Source organism: Oryza glaberrima, chromosome 3, assembly GCF_000147395.1.
Source record: "Oryza glaberrima chromosome 3, OglaRS2, whole genome shotgun sequence".
Lineage (NCBI taxonomy): Eukaryota > Viridiplantae > Streptophyta > Magnoliopsida > Poales > Poaceae > Oryza > Oryza glaberrima.
The window spans coordinates 8,178,994-8,195,649 of NC_068328.1; the positions used below are offsets into that span (position 1 = coordinate 8,178,994).

The 16,656-nt window shown below is 42.5% G+C and overlaps 4 protein-coding genes across 4 annotated transcripts; 2 read left to right on the forward strand and 2 right to left on the reverse strand.

Moving 5' to 3' along the window:
- Positions 1 to 68: 68 nt before the first annotated feature.
- LOC127767379 (uncharacterized) lies at positions 69 to 2,878 on the reverse strand. The gene is made up of 7 exons (XM_052292698.1): positions 2,649 to 2,878; positions 2,389 to 2,558; positions 1,621 to 1,697; positions 1,062 to 1,127; positions 879 to 953; positions 724 to 798; positions 69 to 623 (listed from the first exon to the last, which is right to left on the reverse strand). The coding sequence occupies exons 1-7, from the start codon at positions 2,798 to 2,800 to the stop codon at positions 270 to 272; spliced, it is 969 nt and encodes a 322-aa protein (XP_052148658.1). The 5' UTR covers positions 2,801 to 2,878; the 3' UTR covers positions 69 to 269.
- Positions 2,879 to 4,063: 1,185 nt separating this feature from the next.
- On the reverse strand, positions 4,064 to 5,978 carry LOC127767983 (protein STRICTOSIDINE SYNTHASE-LIKE 13). Its single transcript, XM_052293480.1, has 4 exons — positions 5,492 to 5,978; positions 5,113 to 5,397; positions 4,854 to 5,021; positions 4,064 to 4,761 (listed from the first exon to the last, which is right to left on the reverse strand). The coding sequence occupies exons 1-4, from the start codon at positions 5,875 to 5,877 to the stop codon at positions 4,308 to 4,310; spliced, it is 1,293 nt and encodes a 430-aa protein (XP_052149440.1). The 5' UTR covers positions 5,878 to 5,978; the 3' UTR covers positions 4,064 to 4,307.
- Positions 5,979 to 7,823: 1,845 nt separating this feature from the next.
- LOC127765285 (uncharacterized) lies at positions 7,824 to 10,844 on the forward strand. Its single transcript, XM_052290150.1, has 5 exons — positions 7,824 to 7,893; positions 7,985 to 8,036; positions 10,079 to 10,182; positions 10,298 to 10,463; positions 10,546 to 10,844. The coding sequence occupies exons 2-5, from the start codon at positions 8,018 to 8,020 to the stop codon at positions 10,578 to 10,580; spliced, it is 324 nt and encodes a 107-aa protein (XP_052146110.1). The 5' UTR covers positions 7,824 to 7,893; positions 7,985 to 8,017; the 3' UTR covers positions 10,581 to 10,844.
- A 2,580-nt stretch (positions 10,845 to 13,424) lies between these two features.
- LOC127768421 (probable BOI-related E3 ubiquitin-protein ligase 3) lies at positions 13,425 to 16,351 on the forward strand. The gene is made up of 4 exons (XM_052294001.1): positions 13,425 to 13,609; positions 13,699 to 13,796; positions 13,911 to 14,209; positions 15,635 to 16,351. Exons 1-4 carry the CDS (start codon positions 13,509 to 13,511, stop codon positions 16,163 to 16,165), a joined length of 1,029 nt encoding a protein of 342 aa, XP_052149961.1. The 5' UTR covers positions 13,425 to 13,508; the 3' UTR covers positions 16,166 to 16,351.
- Positions 16,352 to 16,656: the final 305 nt, after the last annotated feature.

Genomic DNA, 16,656 nt, shown 5'->3' on the forward strand with positions numbered 1-16,656 from the left:
AGCTCAGTGCTCACGGGCACACACTGTCAACGTCAGACAATACAAGAACAATGTGCGCAAGCGCAATAGACACCAAGTGCTTTGAATAGAAGTATCAAAAGTATCAAGGTGGAAAATTTCTTAAAATCGACAATACTATAGTCTAAGAGTACATGTAAATATATAATGTATTTGACAACATACAAATTTGGGTCAAAAGGCATTCTACAGCAAACTAGGCATCATTGCAACATTTGTAACCCGACCTCAGTTGTTGTCGCTTGGGTCATCTACTGCTGCGGCCCAGGAAATCCTTGCATTGGAGGACGAGGAGGAGGTGCTCCAGGAGTGAAGTTAGCCATTGCACCACCGGTCATAGGTGGGGGTGGGATTGATCGTGGAGGTCCATTTGCAAGTGGGGGCGGTGGTGGTGGAGGTTGAGTACCACCAACAGGTGGGGGTGGGATCCTTGGGGGCATACCCATAGGTGCATTTGGTGGAGGCGGCGGCGGAGCCTGTGGCGGGGGTGGCGGAACCTGCGGTGGGGGTGGGCGTGGTGGACCTCCAGATCCATTTGGCAAAGTCCCAGGAGCCGCAGGCGGCTTATTAGCTTCTGGTTGTCTTGTTTTGAAGTATAGTTGGAGCTGTTGCAAACAACACGAAGATAAGTTGAGAACCAAGATTGCTATGAAGGCAGGCTAAATAGCCTAAATTATGAACAATGAAAAACTATATTGTACTCACAATGTACTGTTTCTTGTCTGGATCCCAATAGTTGAAGAATTTATCTGCTGACTTGTCGATCTCTGCGCTTGGTATCTGCAACAGCAAAACTTGTTAGCAAAATACAATGGCCAGTTGATCTGAAATCCTAGCAGCAAAACATTCAAAACACACACCTTAAAGCCAATAATTTCATAGGGCTCTGCTGCAAAAAGTAGATATTGATACTTTTTATCCCAAGATTCGACTTTCTGTACAAAACATCAGTCTGTTAGGTTACTGTTGATACATGGGAGTAACAAACAAAGCAACATACCACAAACTGAAAACCGAACAATCAGGCAGGTTGATTGCTTTACCTGTTCATATGATGCCATGAAACGGTGCCTTGGCTTGCTGTTTTCTTCAATTTCAGGATAACCAATCTAAAAGAGAAATATCAAAAGTTATCACCCCAGCGTACAAAATTATATACATGTTCTAATGTTATAAGGATAAATTTTAAAAACAAAATATCCTCAAAATTTGTCAGTGAACTCATTTATCCATCACCATTTTGAATGTGATAGTCCTCAAAAGTCCCCTCATCAAAAGATGAAACTCCAGGTAACAATATTATAAAACTAGTTTGCAAATGTGGATGTAAGGGAAACTATAGAAACTGTGCAATGAACTTAAATATGGAGAAAAAAAAAGGAGCTAACTTAACTGGAGTCACAAAAAGATCATTTCCATAAGTATGTAACTTTGATGCCCTACATTACATGACATGAAAAGAAAAATAAACAAAATTATCTCTATATATATGGAGTATTGGAAAGTGAACTAATTTGTTCTGGACTTCACAATATTAACATGTAAAAACATGTATGAATTAAATTCAAGTGCCAAACAAATGTAAACGCAATGAACACTGACCTCAAAAAGAAATGAGTGTTGCTTCATGTCAGGATCATACTGCTTAGTCACCTGATACCCAGGTCTTCCAATCTTAACTGAAAAGGAAGGAAAGATAATTAAAATATTTTGTGTTAGATTCTTCCAACAGATTCGACCATGTCCAGATAGCTGGACTTAAAGATAGCATAACTATCCCCAAAGATACAGACAACATGAAAGGGTTCAGATAAGAAACTGGTCATCTTTGAGAATTGAGCCATACTCAGTTTTAAGCCAAATTATGAGCTCCTATAAACTTTAAGTATAGTAAAACACCATTCTGGACTAGAAATTGCTATACTCCATGAAGTTTTCAGAACTAATCCAAATATTCATGCTTAGGCTCCAATTGATTAGCATAACCGAATGTCCACGGTGAGTTTTCATTTTTCAAGGCTTTTTCAAGGTGTCATACTGTCATCTCCTCGTCTGAATTTGGTAATTAGCTGTTTGACCTTCCATCGGTAGATTGATTTGAAGAAAAGATTCTATCATTCAATCATTTATGAACAATTTTCATTATATTTAGCAGAATTCACCCACACAAATTTGCCGCTAGACACTAACTACCAACTACATACATAATTTTGGATCTTTTTTTCAATTGAGAGCAAACCAATATGATTTAGCCATACTTGGCAGAACCAAACAAAGCCAGAATGCACAACAGTTTAGTGCTAATATTCACATTATAACCAAAGGACGTTAATCCTGGGGGAAGGAGACGAGAAGAGATGTTTTACTCACCGGACTTGCGGGGCGCGAACTTTCTCTTGTTGGGCTGGGGCTGCGCGGGCGCGTCCTTGGCCTCGCGGGCGGCACGCTTGGCGAGGTTGGTCTGGTGCCGCTTCCCCTGCGTGTGAGCCAGGTAGTTCCCCTCGTTGTTGTGCAGCGTCAGGCACAGCTTGCACTCGTAGCTGGACACGAAATCGAGCGGGATTAGCGCGAGGGAGCAAACCGAATCGAGGAAGAAGAAAGCTAGGGTTTTAGCGGGTGGGGGGCAGTACCTGCCGAGGTGGTTGCGCATGAAGTAGGGGTCCTTGGCGAGGTCGATGGTCTCGAGGGCGAGGCGGCGGAGGCGCTCCCGCCGGTCGATGGCCTCATTCTGGGCGGAGGCGGCGCCGCCGCTGCCGGGCTTGGAGCCCCACTCGCGATCCATGGCGTCCCCGCTCGGTCTCGCCGCCTCTCGAGTCTCGACCTGTGCTGTCCTGCTCGTATGCGGTGTGTGGCCTCTCCTCCCTCGATTTGTACACGGTGCGGCTCAGGTCGGTTGGTTTTTACCAGTAGCGGCTATTTTTGGGCCCAAGCCCACTTCGTTGCGGATTCAGCCCAAACATTGCTTTATCCTTCTTTTATACCTTACCAGTCGACTAGTAAATATTAACATAGGAGTACTATACAAGCTATACTTACCAAGTTACCATGTTTCCAAAAATAAAAAAAAAAATTGGACTAAAAATATAGGCCTAAAGTTAGAGATGATATGGGCTAGGTTTTTGTTTCAGGAAATTATCATCCTAAGTTTCTGATTGTTTTTATTTTCATTGAATAGTAGCCTTACTGTATTCTTTTTTTTATCTCCAAAACTATCTCAAAATTATCCTATCGACGCTATCCGTTTTTTAAAAGTGGCTGGATAGCATCAACTATTCAAACCGATTTCTTCCTACAATTGAGTAAAGTATCTTTTTTCCCAATAAATAACGTTCATTCTAGGAATTTACTCACTTCAATCTGACGGGGTGGAAAAAAACTCGAAACTCATGAGCTTAAACTTTTACTCATTTGCTTAATGAGTCAACTCGAGCTAGCTCGTGACTTACTCAGTTAGCTCGTTGAGCTCGTGATGCATTAAAATAGAAGTTAATTGTCTATATATTTACAGGTGTAAAGGTCGTAAATTCATAATTATCCATTGTAGTACAATCTTATGAGTCATGATGCATAACATATCAATCGTAATCTTTGGTCATAGGCCAACAAATTATATTGTATATGAATTTTAAATCATGTATTTTGGTGCAACGAGTTTAGTGAGTTTAATGAGCCAACTCAGACTTTTTAACGAGTCGAGTCAAGTTTAGATTTTTACTTGTTATGTTAATGAGTCGAGCCAAGCTAGCTCGTTAATTTAACGAGTTTTTACGAGCCGAGCCGAGTTGGCTCGTTAGCCACCCTACTTACTGGTACATTTTTTTTTCTTTATAGGACAACACCTTCAGCCTTACAAATGTGAGTACTATTCATGAAAGGCTAATGACTATGATGAAAAAAAACAAAACGTTTGTACGATGGTATTTCGTACAAATTACATCCACTGAAAAACTATCACTTGTAAACGGCAAATATTTTTTTTCCGATCACACGAAGACACGAACGCGTACCACGATCGAAGCCGAAAATGAGCAGAACCATTCTGAGAAGGGGTCTAATACCATCGCTGTGGTCTGTGGCTCTTAGGAGCGTCATAACATGAAATACATGATAGTCCATGCATGTCCTTATTACACGATAACTCTAGTACTAATCTTATTCGATCACAATTTGCCCAACATTTGCCATCAAGTCTCAGAGATCACCAGGCACTTTCTATGATGGCCCGGCAAACACAAACAATACATCAACTAGTACACCTTTGTTGCTGCTAAAACCAGCCTATCAAAGTATCAATCACCAAGCACGTTGCTGCTGCTGCTGCTACTCTGCTCTTCCAACGGGTAAGGGATCGTGGCGATGTGGTTATGAGCCACGGTGCCGATCCACAGCTTGCGCCCCACCTCCCTCACCTCGCTCACCAGCCGCATCACCTCGCCGCCCCGGTCCTCGAGCACCTCGACGACGTCCCCTTCGCCGTCGAGGAGCGCGACGAGGGTGTGCATCCGCATGCTGACCATCTTCCCCAGCGTCCGCATCGTCAGGGGCAGCTTGAAGTAGAGCGTTCGCAGCCACGGCCGCTTGGCGAACACCTCCTGCGCCGCCGTCCTGCAGCAGTCGATCGCCACCCAGAACCGTCCGCCGCCGCCGCCGCTGCTCAGTCGCACGTTGTCCGGGAACCCCGGTAGGTCGGCGAACACCTCCACCTGCCCGGCTCTTGGCCCTTCCAGCCAGTACCGCATTATCCTAGAACAGCATATGCGTGCAATGTTAATCAATTCTGAATCTTGTTTAACCTTTAGTATTTTCAGAACCTGTGAAAGCTTGTGCCATTTCACCTGCAGTTTGTTGTTTCGGAGAAGAGGAGGAACTGCTGGTCGTCAGAAATCTGCACGCCATTCGGGAAGACCAGCCCGCTCAGCACGACATGGGCAGCTTTGGTTTCTGGGTCATATCTGAGCAGCCTCCCTGTGCCTTCACCTTCTAGCAGAACGTTCAGATGATCCCTGCACAACTGATTCTAATCAGAAAATCTTGAACGATAGAAGGAAATAGAGAATCGATACAACTGAAGAGAGTGATACTGCAGCTGCACACTTTCTGTTGTATCTCGTGCTCGTGTCGGTGAAGAACACGGAGCCGTTGCGGTGGATGTCGAGGTCGTTCGCGAAGTTGACCGGGCTCCCGCCGACTTCTCTCGCGAGAGAGGTCGCCACCCCGCCGTTCGGACCGACGGACATGAGCCCGTAGTACGCGTCGGCGACGTAGAGCTCGCCGGTCTCGCCGTGAAACCTCAGCCCGAGAGGCCGGCCGCACCGTCGCTCCATCTCGTGCTGCTTCTTCGTCGTCGACTCCACCCCATTGGCACAAACTTTCTCCGACCTTTTTTTGCAATATAAGAACACGTAATTGTACACTGCTACGAGAGGTGTTTTCGTGGAGGGCGAGAGCAAAATGCAGGCGAGGTGTTCGTTACCAGTCAGGGCTCATGACGGCGAACGTCTCCCACCCGGCGTCCTCCCCCATCCACCGCACGACGCGGCCGTCGGCGAGGCCGGCGTAGGGGCCGCGGCCGTGGCGGTCGAACTCGATGGACTCCGGCCCGAACACCTCTCCGACGAACTCCAGCCTGCCGTGCCTGAGCCGGCTGCCGTTGTCCCACGGCCACCGCGCCATCACCTCGCGGTACGGCGCCAGCTCGTGCCTCACCGGCCGGTAGTCCACCCCGGCGAGCGGGCCGAGGTGGAACGGGTCGGTGAGGAGCAGGGCCAGCGCCAGCGCCGCGAAGAAAAGGTGCGGATACTGCAGGATGCCATCGCGCCCTCTCTGTGGACGCTGCTGCTGCTGCTTCTTCTCTTCCATGGAGATCAGGAGCGAGGGAAGACGGAATTTGCACGCAGAGGAAAGACGGAATTGGTGGAGACGGTGATCTTAACTTAAATTCTTAATGCCTTTGCAGCGAAAATATATCTTCGATGCATGGAGGTTGCATGAGTCAGCGTGATTGTTTGGGAGTAGGTGTTCTGTTGGTTCGGAATAGCCAAGGAATCTTGTGCTTTCGAAGTGGGGATTTGCATGTTTTGCATTGCTTGGATGACGGTGCAAGATGCACAGGTCAACAAGCATATCACGATGCATGTAACCGAACCCGGCCAGGGCTGAGGGCCCTGACCATGGCCATTGCTAGCGCTGTAAAGCAAAAGGTGCATCACGAAGAAGGAAGAACTCCAAGTGTCCAGAAGTTCAATCGATGCCACCCTTCTAAACGTGCAGGAAAAATCACAAGACACAGGCAATGGTGTGTCGATGTTGCAAGAAAACTAACTCTAAGTCTTAGCTAAAACATTTACTGTGGTTGAGCATGCGTTGGGTTATAGGGAAGTCTATTTGTCCCTTTGTTTTTTTTGTTACTTTAAAATTCAACTAAAAAACTATTTTTTATAAATATATCAATGACCATGAAGTTTAAATTTGACTTACATGGGTACAAATAAAAATAATGAATTTGACCATTCATAATCAAATTTATTGTTTTTTGTTTCTATTTGTGTAAGTAAAGTTTGAATCTGTATTTTTTAAAAAAATCATATATTCATCTGTCTTTTCATATATTTTTTTCCAAAAAATTATGTTTTTTAGGTGACGTAAAAAAATAACGGCGCGTTCTCTTGAGGGAAAATAAACCACCTCTTAGGTTTGAAAATGGTCAAATATATCTTAAAAATCAATGACGTTTCATATTTAAAAAAAACCGGAGATTATCTTAAAAGTCATTTATATATGGTTTCGATAACTTAGTGGTATAAATTTTACCATGTTCCTTAATCAAGAGTTAATAGTCGAGGGGTAAAACATGCTTATGCTGTGTTATTCTCCCTTCTTTTCCTACCCACCTTCATCCTTTTTTGCGCACACGCTTTTCAAACTGCTAAAGTACGTTTTTTATAAAAGTTTTCTATATAAAAATTGCTTTAAAAATCATATTAATCCATTTTCCAAGCTTTTTTAGACTGATACTTAATTAATATCGCTCTAATCGCTTTCTTTGTTTGCCTCCCGAACTCAACCTACTATGGATCTCTTAGCTTTTGCATAAGATGTCATGTAGGATCATGTGATAAGATGGAATAGAGAAAGAAAGAGAGAGAGAGGAAGAGACGAAAGGACAATCTCTACACAAAACTACAAACTTATAGGAATCCGAGAGAAGAGACCAATAAATTAAGTGAAAACAAATAGAGAAAAATTAGTATAGCATATCAGAGTAAGTATATTAAAAGCAATATATTATATATGTTATCTCTTAATTAATAAGTAGACGACGTGGATAAAATTAGAATAGATGACCACCATATACTATAAGGGCCTGTTCACTTTGATGAAAAAAAAACCTTACCAAATTTTGGTATTGCCAAAATTTTGGCATAGTTAATGATTTCTTATATAGTTACTAAAATTTAGCATCAAACTAAATGTAGCAACTTTTTTTTTTACAACTTTACCAAAATTTGGTAAGACTGGAAACGGCATCAAAGTGAACATGCCATAAACCTTATACTATCTTCTCTATCTAATGCATTATTTGACCATAGAAAGGTGAGACTTGAGAGCGCCACAGCCGGAAGATTATTTGACCTTTTGAATTCATCTCGAACCCACATCCTTAATCCAACGGCTCACAAAAGCACAATTGACGTGGCACCTTCTTCCTGCCGATGCTCTTTCCTCACCGGCATGCAGGCCAACAATTCGTGTCACTGACACATTGGGCCCCATACCTCAACGAAAACTTCGGGTCTACGAGTCAATGGCCAATAAAAGACGCAAGGCCCGCGACCCTCTCACCGGTCTCTAGTCTCTCCACGCGCAAGGAAGAAGGTTCGCGAATCCCCTTCTCCCTTCGGTTTCCCCTTCTTAATTCTTCTCGCCTCGAGCGAAAATCTTATCATTGTAGTTCTTTCCATCGCAGAGGGTGGGCTAGGGCGATCCGGGGGGCGCGACCATGGCTTACGTCGAGAGAGGTAATCCGATTTCCCCTATCCGGTGGATGCTGTGAGATCTGCGTCTATAATCTGTTTTGATCTGTGATTTGTGCCTGTGAATTCGTTGGCCTACCCGGTTTCGTCAAATAATCAAATCTTGGTTTTTCGTGTGGTCATATCTCGGTAGTAGATTTAGATATGTGGGTGTGTGCAGATTCTGACGCTAGAGTAACGAGTACAGCTGCTATGTTACAGCAAATCTAAATAAGTATCCACATACCACAGCTAGCGATTTCTAATAGTAATGGCTTAATATTGACCAACCTGGAAAGCAGGGATAAATTTGATGGATGGAGTTGATATATCAAAATTAAAACTAAAAATGGCTGCTCTAGAATGCCTTGTTTAACGTTTCCTGGACCCTTTTCACTTTCTTGCCTCTTGAAACTTCCATTCACCTTCCATAGAATGGAGATGTTTTGAGGGCTATTGTTTCTCATTTGTGAGATATACCTCTCAATTGTTAGATGCCAAGAAAAAAGTAAAGAGTATTGAATAGTTACCGACCTTTTCGAGGAAAAAACTAACTAGTTACCAGGTTTTCTACATGACCAATCGTTCACCATCACTGAGAGTCAAATGAGATTGTGCATGATATGTTGAGTTAATGTATACTGTTGCGACTTGAGAGTAGATAATCATTTCCATGTATCGATGGTGCAGTAGCAATTACATGAATGCATATGGTTGTGTATGGTGTAATATAACAAAGTGCATACTGCATAGCAAGGTAGCTTTGCTTTCAATACACAGTTGATGTGCTACCTGTGTAACTAGGCATTCCAATTATATTGGGACAGGTTTTTTCAAAGATGGAATGATTTCATTTCAATTGGTCCTGATTTATGTTAACTTCATTCAAGCACTTCTCAATCATTTAGGAACTGTGCACTATTTAGTACCATTCTGGATCATTTAGGAACATCATTCATGCACTTTTAGTACCCTTCTAGATCATTTAGGAACAGCATTCATGCAACTTTAGTACCCTTCTGTATCATTTAGGAACAGCATCCATGCGCTTTTTAGTACTCTTCTGGATCATTTACGAACAGGGTATCATAAATGGTTTTTGGACAAAAGAGAATTTTGGCTGTTGGGACTATTGGAATATTCACCTACACAAGATATATTGAGCACAATGCAACTACTATTGGTTTGATTCTCTTAACTTGGTAGTGAGGTTTTACCCTCTAGAAAATGGGGAGCTCTTTCTTTTATAGTTTTAAGGAATGAAAATATGGAATCATGCAACCAGATGTTGGCTAAGGATAATACTAGCCTGAATAGGCAACCTATCAAAGTGGTTTTATATGTTCAATTAGATCAAAGTTCACTAGTGCAGGCCTTTTGCCTAAAATCTTGAAGAATTAAGATAGAAAAATATGCTTGGCAAAATTTTACAAGTTAGTGTTTTGAGATGTCCAAAGTTGTTGGGAACTTGGTTGTGTGGTGGGGGCGTGGGACTGGAACATGTATTCTCATTATGGGATCTGTAGCCCTTCAAACTGGATTGGTTATAAATCCACCGTGAGATTATTTTGTTCCTCTTGAACTGGAGTAATTAAATATCGTAATTTACTGTATATGTGTTTGGTGTAAACCATGTCTTTCTATTTCAGTGCACACATTCAGTAAGGACGTGGGGCTATGCAAGAACTTAAGGGAAATTAGTAGTTGGTTTACCTTTTACTACTGTCTTCAATTATATTCAGTTTATTTAGTGTGAATTCAATTTTATACATCTTATGTGTGTTGCTCACTTCTGGACTTAACTTATGCCCTTTAAGAAATCATTTTACGCTTCCTTTCATGGAACTAGTAAGAACAACTCTTTGCTTTTCATGGATGCTGTGTAGCATACATTAACTGATATGTTGAATTTGTTCAATCTCCTGATGTTGGTTCGTTTATGATTATGTGCTGACCACATTCTTATTTCCCTAGCTGGTAAATATTTTCTATGAATTGACTGGCCATTAAACAATGCAAACTCATGTTATTGTTTATGTATCTTGCAGGTGTTGTGAAAGACAAACGGACAATTTGGCGGCTAAGCATAATTTCTGACTTCTTCAGGGCTATTGTGAACTTCATCAGAATGTTCTTCCTTACAATGTTCTCGGTATGTTATTGGAGTCAATTACATCCCTAAATTTACCTTCTGTTCCATGTGCTTCCATAATGGATATGGTCACAACTCAGGAAGATTGTAATATTTCCGCACTTCCATCTTTCAGATTGAAAAAACAGACAGCTATAGGAAAGGGTATGGCTCTGGTAAGAAATGGGATGGTGGGCCTGGTGGGGGAGGTCCTGGTGGTGGCCCTTATTGGGGCGGCCGCGGCGGTGGAGGCGGCCCCCGAGGTCCTCGCACACTATCTGACATCCGATCTAACGATCAGAGTAAGTGCTGAGTCAAATTCCAGTTTTTACTTTGCTGTGGCCTTTTTTGGCACATCTAAGACTAACCAACCTCAAATTCCAGATTCTCTCCCTGCTTGTGGATCCTGCTGCGGTTAACCTGTACATCTGTCATTGTGACTGCTGAACTATGAACGACTCTAAGATCCTTTTGATGTCATTTTTTAGGAGCAAGTCTGAATTCTGAAAATTTTAGAACGTATATAATCTTCGCTGGTTAAGCAGGATATAAGAACACTTGTTACATGTTACATCTTCTGCTTAGAAAGATCATCTATGCATTGTGACATTGTCAAAACACGAGTGTAATACCCAGCACATATTATGCAACTTGTTTCTGACGTGATCTCCACGTTGCCTTCATCTGTTCACTTGTAATTGTGAGTTTATGCATGTTTTTAGTCAGTTAAAGATGTGCCCTTCAATGGACCTGCACGAATTCGTGAAGCCAATGCCAGATAATACTACCACGTTTTGCGTTCCAAAGGCTTGTTGCGCACTTGTGCGGGGTTGTGCTGTACTCATCAAGGGGTGCTATTGCTGCGACGTGGGGTGCAAAACTGCGAAATGCTGTTTATGGGAACTTCTATTTGTGTTCTTCGTTAGGCCCAGTTTTGCTCTCTTTACATATCATTGGATTATCAGACATGCTTCCTGACTTTCTAAACAATGTGATTTTTAAAGAAATTTCTATGTATTAGTTTCTTAGGTACTCCATCTGACCCATAAAAAACCAACCTAGTATTAGATGTGATGAATTTTGATATACCTTTATCCAGATTCATTGTACTATAATATGTTATATTTCGTCCTAATTTCTTTTTTCGGGACGGAGGGAGTAATAGTTTTTATAAAAAAAACATTTTGATTCTTTTTTGCAATAGTTAATTCATTCATTTCTTTTTTACTAATATTATTCTAAATTTTTTATCGTCTTTTCGCTTATGTTTATACTTATTAGCTAAAATTTGAATTTTCAACATTAAATTTGGAGTTGATTTTGAAGTTTTTTTCATCGAAGTTTATTTTTCAGCCTTTGCTTTTAGGTCGCCAAGAACACGTATATAAAAGTTTTATTCATAATTTATTTTTCATTTACAAATATATTATTTGGCTTATTCCTATAATAAGCCAAACGATGACCTCCTATCAAAACAATCGAATAGCCCCCAACGTCGAGTGCAAGTAGTGTGCTTGAGGCTGTATAATTGCTGCGGCGTTTGGGCAACAGAGCCTCCGAAAACACCTTGGCATGTACACACCTTACACTTCTAACAGAAGCTCTTGAACTATTGCTAGTGGTGGATCGCAAAATTGGTTTGTTGGTGTCATAATATATCTTCGGTGTCATATTATGCGAATTATATTTAGATCATGTTTGTTTCAGCTTAGGATTATTACAATCTAAATTATTAGTAATAATATGAAACAAATTGGTAAATTACTATGATAGATTATTATAATCTATAAACTATATTAGTATAATCTGGTAATCCCCTCTAAACATGATTTTTTTAGATTATTGGGTGGCTAAAGACCCACTACCCTTAAAATTTTACGCAAATTATCCAGCACTGCCATTGAACCCAATCGATCGAGCACATCCGCTTTCTCACTCCCCCGGCCACACGCGCATCCGTTTCCTCTCTTCCCAGTCGTGTGTGAATCCGACGTCTCCACTGGCAGTGCGTGCATCCGCTTCCTCTCTCCCTAGTCGCGCGCGAATGCTTCCCCAAGCTTGAACCCTACGTGCAAATCCTTCCCGAGCCCCCACCCTGCGTCCTAGCTCCTTTGCCAAGCCACGTCGCCACCGCCATCTCATCCTTCTCTCACTCTGCAATAGCTGAGGGCATTATAGACATTAGTATTTCAAACCCAATAATCCATTCCTCCAATAATTCGGAGAAACAAACAACTCATAAGTTACTCTACTATAGATTATTATAATCCAACTTACAGTAATCCGACTCAATAATCTGAATTACAATAATCTTAAGTTGAAACAAACAGGATTTTAGACCATAGTGTTATAATATATAGATAAACAACATATCCCTATGTTTTACCCAAATTTATCGATGTCATTTGATGTTGTCCCATATATTGTAGATCCACCCAATACTACCCTCTAACATAGATCACTGACATACGAGCCATGAGATGTGGGGCTCACATGTCAGCCATTTAAAGCGTATGGCCTAGTTTACAGCATATATGTTCCAACGCTTTACTAATATTATGTTAAGATTCACACATGGGCTGAAATGGCCACGATTCAAGCCGAGCCCATGCAAGCATTTCGTTTTTGAGAACTCCATGCAGGCATTAGGAGAAGAAATATATGCAACGACGACAACTCTAGGTGGGTGGAGTTGATTGATCAATTGGTGAAATGGTGAGCTGAGGCTCTTGGCAGTGATCTGTTTCTGGCTTCAAACTTATCGATTTCTTTTGTAATCCTCTCCTCTTTCGCTGTCCTAGATCCTTCTAGTATCTTCTAGAGACTTGTATCTCTTATTCTTTTCCTCCTCGCTCCACCAAAATAATTGTGTGTTGTATTCAGCATTATTGCAAATTCTGATTGGAGAAGAGGCTGCTAACATATTAATCTTGAGTGCCTGCTCATGAGGTTTCCTTGCAAGGCCATACGTCCAACGACCAAGAACATACTATCAACAAACTTATGAGGCTGAACATATCCAGCAAAGTTAAGGGGCCATTACGGAACATTTCTCCCAAAAAAGAACTTGTCCATGAACTGAACATACTGGCAATGTTTAGGGGCTCTCACGGAATATTTCAGCCCAAAATTCCAAAAGCATGCAGAACATGAGAGAGCTAACAAATACGTGACTGACATGTGGGCTCCACGGACCGTGACCCCACATGTTAGCCGCTTAAACAACTCTCGATGAGCCAAAATCTTCGTAACTGTAGACCCCGTCTCGCCTTCTCGCTCCTCTCTTCCCTCTACCTTCCCTTTCCCCTCTCTCCCTCCTTCCCCCGACTTCCTCCCCGTCCTCGGCCATGGCGTTCTTCTCCCATCACCACCTCCAGCAGCCGCATCCTCAGGCTCCGCCGCCGCCGCCGCCGCAGCAGCAGCAGCAACCGGTGCCCCCTTCCTTCAGGTACGCGACCTCAATTCCATTCTCTGCGCGTTCGTGCGTACGAATTTTCGCGCTAAAAATTCCCCGCCGGATTCCGCGCTTCATGGCAGGAACGCGCTGCCGGTGCCGGTAGATGGGCAGATCCCGGCGCCTCTTCCCTTCTTCAACCCGCCGCCGGCCTTCCAGGACCAGCCCGCGCAGCCACCACGTGAGTTTCCATTTTCTCCCCACCCACCGCGAAGAACCCTCGTCCTCTTCGCCTGGTTGAAATTCCGCTTCGATTGGCGCTGATAGCATAGGGCTTTTGCCCCGTACTGTGTAGTGGTGGACGCGATGGGGCTTACGGCCGCGGCGGGGCTAGGGTGGAGGCAGCCTAGGGAGCAGGAGCTGCTAGGAGAGAACTCCCAGATGTCGTCCATCGATTTCCTGCAGACGGGCTCCGCGGTGTCCACTGGGCTGGCGCTCTCTCTGGAGGACAGACGCCATGGCGGTGGCAGCGGCGCTGGGGCTGGGAACTCCTCCGGCGATTCGCCGTTGCTCCTGCTCCCGATGTTGGATGATGACATCTCTCGCGAGGTTCAGCGGCTCGATGCAGATATGGACCGCTTCATCAAGGCCCAGGTCAGGCACTCGTAAACCTTTTTCGTTGTGGGATTAGCTAATACGAAAAATGAACTAATGATGTTATTACTTTACCAGCATGTGTTACTTGTATGAGGTATTCATGATCATTTTGTTAGGGAAAACTAGTGAAGCGTCACTGTTTCAGGCCATATAGTTTTTGCAGGTGAAGGGCACACACAGATAGTTTCTTTTCTTTGCTAATGTTAGAGGTTTCCGCCTTTGCTAATTGCTATTGACACCATGCTGATCGTTATGAGCGTATCTCTACATGAGCAGACCATCTTTTTTCAAGGAATTCCTTCAGTACTCCACCTGAAGAAAACCATGTAAATTTTAACAAAAAGGTGAACATTACGCTATGTTTGGTTTACAACCCAGATACCACTCTAGATGGGCCTATGCAGGCCTAGCAACTCTATTGGACTAAAACCCTTTCTTTAACCAAAATGATCATCCTGAAGTTACTGTCTTTGAACCCTCAAGTGTTACATATTATACTTGGTGGTACAGCTAACCCATCAGTATACACATGGGACTGCTATGTGACTCCTGAATCCTGATAAGCCACGGTGTTAGACAAAATGGAACGAAAAGATAGAATTTCTGGTATCCTTTGTCTTAGTTAATGTGATCTGCCTGCTACATTACTGTAGGCACTGTTGCTTAAAGACAAAACTGCAATGCATTTTCAGTTGATGAAATAATTAACCAGAAGGTTCTATCCGTGTACCACCTGTGTTCTTAGTTCCTTTTGTCTTCTGTTGATTGGATAAATTTCAGTTGTCTATTCTTGATTTGCTTCCATCAATTGAACTTTTAAACAATTGCTTTACCTGCAAAATGGACCTGATCTTCAATGTTGGTCGGATCATTCATTTAACCTTTGGACACTAAACAGTATTATTTAATGTACATTGGGTTTCTTAGCCCATGCCACATACATTTACGGTAAGCTAGTGAATTCAGCTAATTTCTAGGCACCAGGAATGTATATCTGGCTTAACATGTTTTAATAATCAAAGTGGGGAGAAAGGGAAAAAGGGCATGGGCAATATTATATATAAAGCAAAAAGGGAGAACTTTCATCATGTGCTTCAGCTGAGTTGTCAGCCTTCTTTTTGGTGACGACTTGATATAAGTTACTATTGACTTCCGGATTATATGATATCTGTCTACATTCTTTTATTCCACGTAAATGGTGCTGGTGATATGAACCCCCATCCTTATTCCTCAAAAGAAATCAGAAGAAGCAAAGGAGTTAGTGAACTGTGATAAGAAAAAGATACACTTGGCAGTATGTTCCCAAATAGGACTATGCATTGGATGGATGGTTTGTTTAAATACAGTTACAATTAGTGATGTAACTTATGTTTAATATTTCACAATATTTTGGTGTGCTAACTAAATTTGTCAAATTGGCAGAGTGAGCGGCTTAGGCAGTCCATATTGGAGAAAGTTCAGGCAAAGCAATTTGAGGCGCTGGCCTCTGTTGAGGATAAGATACTTAGAAAAATACGGGATAAAGAGGCAGAAGTGGAGAACATTAACAAAAGGAACTCTGAACTTGAGGACCAGATTAAACAGTTGGCAGTGGAAGTTGGTGCGTGGCAGCAAAGGGCCAAGTACAATGAGAGCATGATAAACGCACTGAAGTACAACTTGGAACAGGTATGTGCCCATCAAAGCAAGGATTTCAAAGAAGGTTGTGGTGATAGCGAGGTGGATGACACGGCATCCTGTTGCAATGGTGGTGCCGCCAATTTGCAACTAATGCCGAAGGAGAATGGACACTCCAAAGATTTGACCGCATGTAGAGTCTGCAAGTCAAGCGAGGCTTGCATGCTATTGTTGCCTTGTCGGCATCTTTGCCTTTGCAAGGAGTGCGAAAGCAAGCTGAGCTTCTGCCCGCTATGCCAGTCTTCGAAAATACTTGGCATGGAGATATATATGTAGAATAGAATTTATGTATTACTCGAGTATCGTCCCAGATACTGCTGTGTTTATACAACAGTCTATTGTTAAACTGTACCACTAGTATGGACCAACATGAGATGCCACTGGATCGAAAAGACCACCATTTATGGTGGATGTACTGCTGCAAATGTTACTTTAGAAGTGCAAGCTTTGGACTTTCGATTATGCTACTCCTTTTATTAGTTCTAGTATTTTTTTTTTCCATCCGTCAAATTGGCGCGTACGGTTTGATTAGCGAAAGGGGCGAGGTCGCGTCCTTAGGCAGTGTTATAAATGGATTATTCGTGGATGAAAGTTGATGGATTTGCTATCTGATTATACAGGGGAAATTAAGTAGTACCTCTGTCCCGTCCCAAAATAAGTGCAGCTATAAATATCTGTGTTTAGCGCTTTTGACCATCCGTCTTATTTGAAAAAAATATGAAAAATATTAAAAAAATTAGTCACACATAAAGTACTATTCATGTTTT

Excerpts from the sequence above, each read along its gene's own strand:
- LOC127767379 (XM_052292698.1), bottom strand. The coding sequence starts at position 2,800 with ATGGATCGCGAGTGGGGCTCCAAGCCCGGCAGCGGCGGCGCCGCCTCC. Across the intron at positions 2,559-2,648 it reads ATGCGCAACCACCTCGGCAG|CTACGAGTGCAAGCTGTGCC; the intron begins GTACTGCCCCCC and ends TTTCGTGTCCAG. Across the intron at positions 624-723 it reads CAGACAAGAAACAGTACATT|CTCCAACTATACTTCAAAAC; the intron begins GTGAGTACAATA and ends TGTTTGCAACAG.
- LOC127767983 (XM_052293480.1), bottom strand. The coding sequence starts at position 5,877 with ATGGAAGAGAAGAAGCAGCAGCAGCAGCGTCCACAGAGAGGGCGCGAT. Across the intron at positions 5,398-5,491 it reads GCCGTCATGAGCCCTGACTG|GTCGGAGAAAGTTTGTGCCA; the intron begins GTAACGAACACC and ends TTGCAAAAAAAG. Across the intron at positions 4,762-4,853 it reads TCCGAAACAACAAACTGCAG|GATAATGCGGTACTGGCTGG; the intron begins GTGAAATGGCAC and ends ATGCTGTTCTAG.
- LOC127765285 (XM_052290150.1), top strand. Across the intron at positions 10,183-10,297 it reads TCTTCCTTACAATGTTCTCG|ATTGAAAAAACAGACAGCTA; the intron begins GTATGTTATTGG and ends TCCATCTTTCAG. Across the intron at positions 10,464-10,545 it reads CATCCGATCTAACGATCAGA|ATTCTCTCCCTGCTTGTGGA; the intron begins GTAAGTGCTGAG and ends CTCAAATTCCAG.
- LOC127768421 (XM_052294001.1), top strand. The coding sequence starts at position 13,509 with ATGGCGTTCTTCTCCCATCACCACCTCCAGCAGCCGCATCCTCAGGCT. Across the intron at positions 13,610-13,698 it reads CCGGTGCCCCCTTCCTTCAG|GAACGCGCTGCCGGTGCCGG; the intron begins GTACGCGACCTC and ends GCTTCATGGCAG. Across the intron at positions 14,210-15,634 it reads ACCGCTTCATCAAGGCCCAG|AGTGAGCGGCTTAGGCAGTC; the intron begins GTCAGGCACTCG and ends TCAAATTGGCAG.